The sequence below is a fragment of the Octodon degus genome, unplaced genomic scaffold (assembly GCF_000260255.1).
Source record: "Octodon degus isolate 3935 unplaced genomic scaffold, OctDeg1.0 scaffold00054, whole genome shotgun sequence".
In the NCBI taxonomy this organism is placed as follows: domain Eukaryota; kingdom Metazoa; phylum Chordata; class Mammalia; order Rodentia; family Octodontidae; genus Octodon; species Octodon degus.
In genome coordinates this window covers 11289079-11299279 of record NW_004524630.1, presented here as the reverse complement: position 1 = coordinate 11299279, position 10201 = coordinate 11289079, and the positions used below count along the sequence as shown (strand labels likewise).

Below are 10201 nucleotides of genomic sequence, written 5' to 3'. Positions count from 1 at the left end.
GGATTGAACCACGGTCCCTTTGCTTTGCTAAGCTTGTTCTAAGTAGGTGCTTTAGACCACTGAGCCATCTCACCAGCCCCCAGATCTTAATAATATATTTGAGATTTTAACAGTGTATACTGCCTTTGATTTCATTTTGAATAGGTGAAAACTCACCTGCCTCGTCCTGCCTTCTGTTACATCTTCTCAGCTCGGACTAGCCTGGAACACATTGCTATCATTGAGGAAGACCGCATTTCTAAGCTTTATCAGCCTCCAGTTTTCCACTGCTTAAAAGAAGTTCTCCAGGTAACATCTTTGTTTCTAACAAGTTCTCCAAGTGCTTCTGCCCTGATGATGTGCTTTCAAGTTAGCGGTAATTCTCATTGCCTTTCCAGACTGACTACCTTGGTGCCCGGTGCAGTTTCTATGCAAGAGTGCTTTATCGAAGACCACAGGTAATGCACCCTTCCTCCTTTCGTCCCCCTTCCCCTAGTTTAACAATAGGGTGCCAAAGGAGACGCACAAGTTTGAGCACAGTATGGGCAACTTAACAACTTAATGAGATCCTGTCTCAAAAATAAAAAATAAAAAGGACTGGGGATGAAGCTCAGTGTGAAGGTCCTGGGTTTAATTCCAGTACTACTGTACACACACATACACACACACACACACACACACACACACACACACACACAATAACAGTGCAAAATAGAAAAGTGATTATTAACTCTAGGTAAGCATGACCCAGGCTAATGTTCTAACACATTCATTCCAGTGTGAGTGTAGACTGCTAGCCATTGTGCTAAGTACTGGGATAGAAAATAACCCAGAGATAACTCTGCTTTGAAAGATTCTTGACCCCTTAACATTTCATCTTTTCAGCTAAGAATATACTGAGTGGCACAGTGCCTACCTGGAAAGCACAAGGTCCTGAGTTTGATTTCTGGTAACAAAAAAAAAAAAAAGATTATCTTTTCTGACACATAGGAAGGTTAAAGGAAAGAAATACGTGGAAAGCTCATTTATCCAATAAGAATGGGAGTCTGAGAATTGATCACAGTCACTTCAGGGAACTCTGAGAGCTTCCAGTGTCAGAAATATCCCTGGAGTCACTGTGAGTCTGTGGGCAGCTCTAGCAAGTGGCAGCATAGCATAGATGAGCTTGCTATTGGGTCAGCTAGGAGTAGACAAAGGAAAGAGACACCCTTGGCTATCTGAATACGTGAATCAGAGTCTGCTGGACCTCGGCAGACTCCCAAAGGGGTGACCACATCTCCTTACCTGAGAGGCACAGGTAAGGACCTAGTACTGGGAGTTAAACCCAGGGCCTTCACACCGAGCTCCATCCCCAGTCCATTTTTAGTTTTCATTTTGAGGCAGGGCCTCACTAACTTGTTCAGGCTGAGTCCAAACTTGCAGTCCTTCTGCCTCAGCCTCTGGGCTACTGGAATTACAAGAATGTACCACTGTTTGTTAAGCCCTTAGGTACTCATGATTGGTATATTCTGGTCTGCAGTGGGGCAGATGAGACTGGGAATCCTTGAAACCGTGCCTCTAGGATATGTCAGGGAAGCAGACAGGGCCTTGGGTATCTGCCCCTTAGCAGGAGGCTGCAGTCTCACCTTGGCCAGTCAGGTGAGAACACCAGGAGATTGTTCATCGGGGAGGCTGGAGCCCAGGCAGGGCGCCTGGCCAGGGCCACGCATGTATACAACACAACAGGACATAGGCACCATGTTGGGTGGCCCCAGGGGTTCTTTTTTAACAAACCTATACCTACTTATCAAGATTTGACATCTAATCACCTGGCTTTTCTTTTTGCTGCTGAAGTATACTAACACAATTTCACTCCCATACACAATATGAATCCCTAAAAAGTACATGTGCTTTGTGTACAGCCGTAGTTCAGCTACCTAGTATAGGAGCTTTTCTTTTATGGGTAAGCTATCCTCAGTTATTTTTTCTTCTTTCTTTTTTTTTTTTCTTCTCTTTTTTTTTTTTTCTTTGTGTGTGTGTGTGTGTTGTGTTGTGTTGTGTTGTGTTACTGGGGATTGAACTCAGGGCTTTCACAGTGAGTTACACCCCCAACACATTTTTAACAACATTTTCTTTTTGGAGACAGAGTCTTGCTAAGTTACCCAGTTACCCAAGTTAGACTCAAATTCATGCCTCCGCCTCCCAGAATGCATACCATACCTAGCCAGAATTATGGGAGTTGGGCATCTCTATTTTGAACATTTATTTCATATTTCTCTGATTATCCATTGGCAGTGAAAGACATACAAGATGACTATTTGATTGAATTATTGATACATTACAAATATCTGAACATTACTAAAATTCTGTTACCGCAAGTGTGATTTGTCAGCTTATTCACCATCGATATCAGGATGGGCAAACTGCTCCTGTAAAGGGCTAGTAGTCAGTATTTTAGGCTTCTCAAGAAATACTGTTTCTGTAGCAACTATTAGGATCTGCCTTGCGATGCTGAAGCAGCCATATTGTCTTTCATAAGTGAATGAGCAGGACTGTTTCAAAAACATTTATTTATAGACACTGAAATGTGAATTTCATATACGTTTCATGTGTTACAAAATATTCTTGTGATTTCATTCAACCATTTAAAAATGTAAAAACCTTAAATATGTGTAAAAACTGAACTTAGGGGGATATAGCTCAGTGGCACAGGGCCTGCCTGGCAAGCCCAAGATCCTGAGTTTGATTCCTGGTATAAATAACAAAAAACCTTTTTGTTTTTAACCAAAAAAACTTCTAAGTTCAACTCCCAGTACCAAAATATAATAATAATAATAATAATAATAATAATAATAATAATAATACTTAGTTTGTAAGCCACGCATAGTCAGGTAGCAGCCAGACTGCCATGGGTTGTGGTTTCCTAACTCCCAGGTTCATGAGTCATTGGGCCATCTTTAAGCTATCCCAGGCCAAGTTCAGCAGGCAGGGTGGCAGGGCCAGTGAAGATGGTGACTGGGCACAGGATGGCCTGAGATACTCAGAAGGCTGCTTCATGTCCCTCTGCACATCTGCAGAGTGCTAAGTGTGTAAAGACACGCTCGGCATCGAGCACATTCCTGTTTCTCCAGAGCACATTCCAGGCTTCCCAGCAAGGCAGGTCCACTGAGCAGGCTCCACTTACACTGCACGTAGAACACGGTCTTTAGAGACCTGAGCAGCATTTGCTTCTGCCTGCAACCCTCAGCCAAGACCAGAGGCTGAGTAGGAGAAGCTGTTCAAATGCTCACCTTGATCCCAGATGAGGGAAACACAGGGCGAAGAAAGACAGACACTGAGACCTCCACCTCGCTGGGTGGAGGAGCCCTGCTGCGGGGACTGAGGGATGTGCACTGCTCCCCCATATGAAAAATGGGCTCGCACCATGCAGGTGCGGTGGGTGTGGATAGCTGAGGATTGGTGGTTCTGTAGTCAGGAACTAGTCAAGGACTCAGAACACAAAGGAACAGATTCCTTCATCCACTAAAATTCTGCTTATCCCCTGCATTCTGCTTTGGTGGGAAACAGAATCACCAGAAGCCAGCCTCCTGGGGAGGAAGTGAAATGAGCTGAGTCCTGGGTCAGTCTGTGGCCAGCTGATGGCCTGCACGCACTGCAGTGAGGACTGATGTGGAAGATGGCGCAGTGAGTCACTGCCAGAACCTGAGTCACCAAAGATCTGGGTGTATTTCCATGACACTAATGACTAAGTCATGAAAGCGAAAGATATGTTTTCTGTTTTCTTAGATTATTTTAATTTACTTTTATTTTGAAATAATTATAGATTCACAGTAGATTGCAAGAAATAAACAGGGAGTACCTGTTACTTCCCACGCTATCACCCCACACCCACAGAAACCACAGTGCAAAACCAAGAAACCGACACTGACACAGTCCATGGGGCTGGTTCACTTTTTACCAGTTGTACATGTACGTGTGTGTATGCGTGTGTGCATATGTGTGTGTGTACTCATGTGTATTTTGTGCAGTTTCTCACACATACAGACTTCTATGATCATGGCATAGTCTGTGTACCCTGCTGTCACACCACAGATCCTTTTCAATCTCCTTTTTTAGCCACATCTGTACTTTTCCCTGTTCCTGACCATGACAGCTACTGTGTTCTCCGTTATTGTTATTTTATGATGGTTATATGAATATAACTGTGCACTATGTATCTACATCAGTTTCTTAGAGCTTCCATATAATGTTTTAAAAACTAGGTGGCTTCAAAAACACATTTATTTATTCTCTCTCACTGTAGGCCAGACATGTGAAATCAAGATGTTGAAGCTGGGTGTGGTGGTGCATACCTAATTTCCCAGCACTCAGGAGGATCACTATGAGTTTCAAGTTCAAGGCCAGCTTGGGCTATAAAGTGAATTCAAGGCTAGCCTCAACTGCATAGTGCAACCCTGTCTCAAAAACATACACACTCCTACCAATTTGATTTGCAACTGTCTCATTGCTATTTGTTTATCAATAAAATTATGGGGAAAAATAAATAAATAAGAAACTGTCAAAAACATACACACACAACGTTCTTAGTTTTCTGAAGAATCTGCATACTGTTTCATAGTGATTGTACTAGTTTATAGTCCCACCAACAATGTAGAAGGCGTCTTTTTTAACCAAGACCTCATAAGCATTTGTTTTTGAGCTCTTGATAATGGTTATTCTTTCTGGAGCAAGATGATACCTCAGAGTTGTTTTGATTTGTATTTTCTAGTGGACAAAGATACTGAATCGTTTTTTTAAAATGTACTTATTGGCCACTTGTACTTTTAAGCAATGCTTGTTCATTTTAATTACTTATTTTTATTAGATCTTTTACTGAAATGGATTTTTTTTTTTAGTTCTTTTGTCTAGATATTACTCTTTCCCAGGTGTAGCTGGTAAAAAACTTTCTCCTGTTCTATAGAGTTTCTCTTTCTTTTACTGGACTAAAGCTTTTTAATTATGTTTGCATTAATTGATTCTTGGTATCATTACTTACGCACTTAGAGTTCTGTTCAGAAAGTCTTTGCCTATGCCTGTGTCCTCAAGAGTTTTACCTATTTTATCTTCCAGCAGATTGAATGTTTCTGTTTTAATATCTAGGCCATTGATCCATTCTTACTGAGGTGAGAGGTATAGGTCTTGATTTAGTCTCCTACATATAGGCAATCAGTTTTCCCAATACCATTGGTTCAACAGGCTATCTTTTCTCCATATTTATGTTTTTTGGCCCCTCTATCAAGGATCAGTTGGCTGAATGTACTTAGAATTGTTTCTGCATCTTCAATTCTGTTCCACTGAGCCACATGTTTGTTTTTGTGCCAGTGCCGTGCTGTTTTTATCACTGTAGTTTTGAAACGTAATTTAAAATGTGAGATTATGATGCCTCCTGCTTTGCTCTGGTTGCCCAGGATTGCTTTTACTACTCTGGGTGTCTTCTGATTACATATGTATTATGGGTTGTTTTTTTTTCTAGTTATGAAGAATGCTGTTAGTATTTTGATTGGTATTGTATTAAATCTATGTGTCATTTTTGGTAATATGGCCATTTTGACAAAACTAGTGCTGCCTGTTCAGGAATGGGGTATGAATCCATTTTATGGACATCCTCTTCCATCTCTTTTTTCAGAGTACCATAGTTTTCACAGTTTTTTTTTTTTTTTTTTTTTTTTTTTTTTTTTTTTAGCATTTTTGAAGCTATTGAAAATAGGGCTGTCCTAATAGTTTCCTTCTCAGTGGATTCATTGTTGGTATACAGGATGTCACTGACCTTTTTTTTAAATTTATTTATTTGTGTGTGTGTGTGTGTGTGTGTGGCCAGCTCAGCCTACCTGGGGGCGGGGCTGGCTGGCATGTGGTGCTGGGGGACTGAACCGTGGTCCCAGTGCTTTGCTAAGCTTGTTCTAAGAGGGTGCTTTAGACCACTGAGCCATCTCACCAGCCCGTCACTGACCTTTGTATGTTATTTTCTATCCTGCTACATTGTTGAAGTTGCTTTGTAGTTATAGGATCTTCTGGTGTAATTTTCAGTGATCACGGATCATGTCTGTGAATAAGGATAATTGATGTCTTCTTTTTCTCTATATATACCTTTTCTTTCTTTCTCTTGCCTGATTGCTCTGGCTGAAGTTTTGAGTACTATACTGACAGGAATGCTAAGAGTGGACACCTCTGCCTTGTTCCTGATGAAGTCATGGTCCTATACCAATACCTCCAACCAGAGACCATTGCCACAGAATTGATGGTAGACTTTTCCATTTCCATGTGTATAACAGTGAAAAACTTGATTCCATTTCTTTAGTGTTACTGACTTCAGCTTCTTCTATAACCGACCTTCCAACCACACAGGTGCCTTTTCCACCCCATCCACAGCTCCTCGCTATGCAGTTCATTTTCTCTTCCCAGTGCTGCTGACCAGCTACATAGAATCCTCAGCTTGGCCACACCGTCAATGCCAGCAATAGCACTGAGCCTCAGCTAGCAAGACCCTCACACCCATCCACTGGCTGTCCTTGGCCCAGTTGCATCTATTGAATCCTGAGCCTTGAAAGCAGGGAGAGAATTCCAGTTAATTGAACTTGTAAAAACATTACAACTTTCTTTTGAACTATTTATTTATTTATTTATTTATTTGGTACAGGGTCTTGCTATAGAGCTTGGACTCATAGTGATCCTCCTGTGTCAGCCTCCCCAGCACATGGGATTACAGGCATGTGCCACCATACTTGGTCTCTGTGGCTGGCCCAGTGCACCTGGAGTGGCATGCAGTACTGGGAATCAAACCTGGGTCCTTGTGCTTGCCAAGCAGGCACTTAGAACACCAAGCTATCTCCCCCATTACAACTTCTATAGATAAGGAAAAAATGAAAAAGTTATAATAAAAGAAAAGAAAAAAGCTGTTGTAGATATAACATGTGACATCTACACTATCCCAAGGCCTTGTACAAAGCCTGAGGGGTCACTGAGATCTATTCCTACCCCCTTGGAGACTTGCAGCTATCCAAAGAGAAGAATGCAGGTGCACACAGTAGTAGATGACATTTCAAGAATCCACATGCTAGGCCAGGCAGGAAAGAATAGTGAATGCTGCCTGAACAAGTCCAAGGAAAGCGCTGCCACCAAAACACAGGCAGTGTCCAGCGAAGGACCCAGTCACCAAGTGCAAGGCCAGGCACAGCCATGTTATAACTAAGATGTGCAAACTCTATCATATGTCTGAAGTGATTTCGAAGTAATTTCTTAAATTGTTAATGTTAGCCCCCTAAGATTATTGCTTTTTAAAGCTAATGTTGACTATAAGACTAGTTAATAGCCTTTACTTTTAAATTGCAGCTGAAGAGTCTGTTTCTTTTGGAGCAAAGGGAGATATGGCTTCTTGTGACTGACATCAGTCTGCAAACGAAGACTCAGAACAGCCCCCGCCTTCCCAGAACCCTGCCAGTCTGTGTGGCCCCCTCATGTGTGCTATGCCCGGAAGTTCTGGAAGCACTCACCATGGCTGCGCCCTGCAGCATCTTCTTCAGAGATGCTCTCAGAGACGAAGGTGTGCTGGCTTTTTCTGAAGAGCTTCGGTTGGAGTGACTGACAGTGGCCCTTGAAGTTTCCAGATGTCTTCATTTTGCTGGGCACTGCTTATACCTTCACAAGGCCTAGCACAGACCCAGCATACAGGGTGGGCTTTTGCTGACCTGTCACAGCCACCTGGGCAGACCCCACATCCCCCACATGTACACCTTTTTACCTTCTTACCTCAAGGGAGGGAGCTTGTAAAGGAGACTGTCTTTCCTGGCAGAAGTCAGGTTTTTTTCAGTGCTTCAGTAATTGAAAGTGTCTCTGTTGGCAGGTCAGATTGTTTGTGTTGAACGGACTGTCCTCTTGCTTCAAAAGCCCCTTTTGTGTGTGACCTCTGGTGCTGCCTCCTGTGAGCTAACTGGCCCTGTGGAACTGGATGAACTGGACTCCCACACCCCTGTCAACTCCATCTGTAGTGTGCAAGGTGGGCAGCCATCCAGTCAGAAATGGGGTTTATGTTGTCTTATAGTGTGCTACAGTATGTTCATTTACTCAACAAGGTTTTGTTCACTGCCTACTATGTTCCAGTCATGTGATAAATAGGAACAAAATGAGAAGAGGTTCTTGTCTCTTGGACTTAGATTCTATATAGAAACATACGTGTCTTTGTGACTCTTCCTATTGCCAGGACAAAATATCCAACACATGCAGTTTAAAGGAGAAAAGATTTATTATAGCTCACAGTTTGTAGAGATTTCAATCTACAGTCTGCTGGCTTCAAGGCAGGACAGGATGACAGGACACAGCAGAGGAAAGAGAAAAGGGAGGAGCCATGGAGGGAGATAGGCTCATTTAGGCCAAACTCAGTGACTGCCTTTTCTGACCAGGCCCCACCTCTCAGCAACCAAGCCCACAGTAGCACCCATAATCCAGTCACCTTCCACAAGATCCTGCATCTGAACACATGCAGCTTTGGCAGAACATTCAGACAGAAGCTATAAATTGCACACATCAGATAAGTGCAACAAACCATTGGAGAGCATTTCTAGTGTGTCAGATCCTCACCATGTCTAGAAGATCAGTGAAGGCTTCCTAAAGGCAGGATGCTGGAGCTGAGCTCTAAAGAGTAGAACAGATTATACCAGGGATGGGGGCAAGGAGCAGCACTTACATAGGCAATAACGAGAGCCAGTGAACAAGGAGCAGACACGAGGCTGCTGCGTGGAGAGAGAATGGCAAGGGGACCAGAAGGTCCAGCTGACTTGAGAATGTGCTCTGCTTTCTCCAGAGAGGGTATAGGCTCACTGCCATCCCTTCAGAACAGACGGATGGGCCAGCATGGCAATAGTAGCAACAGAGAAGGAATCCAATGATGGATTTATTTAGGAAGGAAACAAGTGGGTTGGGTGATGAACTGGGCCAAGAAGGAGAAGCAGAGACAGAGGGAGAGGACATATGTAGCCACCTGCACATCTGGCTCAGGCAAGGAGATGATGGTTTGCTGCTTGCCAAAGCAGGATACTGTACACAAGGCAGCTTTGAGGACCTTCAAGTTCTGTCAGGAGAGGTTGGGTATTCTCGTTACATATGAAGAGATGTTTCAATAGCTACTTGTATATATTAATCTGGAGCTGAAAATAACATTAATGTTTCTTTTTTTCTTTATGACAGGGTCTCACTGTATAGGTCAGGCTGGCCTTGAACTCCTTATATATCCCAAATTAGCCACAAGCTCATGATCCTTCTGTTGCAGCCCCACATAGCTTCCTATGTAATTTTTATAATATTAAAAAAAGAGAAAGCATTTCCAAGTGTGGGGGTACAAGGCTGTAATCCTAGTCCTCAAAAGGCTGAGGCAAGAAGATGCAAGCTCCAGGACAGCCTAAACTATATAACATTAATTCAAGTCCAACCTAGTCTAATATTAAAACCCTGACTCAAACTGTTTTTTAATTAAAACAGCCAGGCATGGTGGCACATACCTATAATTTTAGCACTGAGGAGGCGGAGGCAGGAGGATCACTATGACTATGAGTTCTAGGCTAGCCTGGGCTAGAAAGTGGGTTCAAGACCAGCATAGTGAAACTCTGTCTCAAAAAGACAACAAAACAGGGCCGGCCAAATAGCTCAGTGGATTAAAGTGCCTGCAAGCAGGCGCAGGGGCCAGGGGCTCGATTCCGGGGCCTGCTGAGCTGGCCTCACCCCTGGGGCGTGCTGAGATGGCAATTAAGACTGGGCATAGTGGCGCGCACCTGTAATCCCAGCACTTCAGAGGCTGTGAACAGGAAAATCACTAGGGTCCAATCTAGTAGTGAGACTCTGAACACCCTGTGGACCCTTCCCTAAAATACAAAAAAAAAAAAGACAAAACATATTCTATCCAGTGTCTGTTTAGAGGATGGAGATCTAATGTGAATTTTTCATAGTCAAATAGTTCATGAACAAACTGTTCCTCCAGTGATGAATCGCTAGGTTGTTCCTGTATTTTTACAGTTCCTTTATTTTTCCGTACTGATTTATATAAAGGAAGATTTCGGGAGATCAGCGTCATATATTTTTAAAATAATTTTATTGATACATAACTCATATACCCTTTAGTTCACTCATATAAAGTGTTTTAGGGGAAAGTATGGTAACACATATTTTTGGTTTTTTAAATAATTTTATTTTATTTTATTTATTTTTTTTATTTTAA

At 42.6% G+C, this 10201-nt stretch overlaps 1 protein-coding gene across 1 annotated transcript in view; it reads left to right on the top strand.

Moving 5' to 3' along the window:
* Spidr (scaffolding protein involved in DNA repair) overlaps nucleotides 1-10201 on the top strand; it is a 380505-nt gene that overhangs the window by 356725 nt on the left and 13579 nt on the right. Inside the window, exons 9-12 of the mRNA XM_023717681.1 lie at nucleotides 145-288; nucleotides 378-437; nucleotides 7327-7537; nucleotides 7838-7990. Of these exons, the coding sequence (XP_023573449.1) occupies nucleotides 145-288; nucleotides 378-437; nucleotides 7327-7537; nucleotides 7838-7990 (568 nt within the window). The remainder of the gene's footprint in view (nucleotides 1-144; nucleotides 289-377; nucleotides 438-7326; nucleotides 7538-7837; nucleotides 7991-10201) is intronic.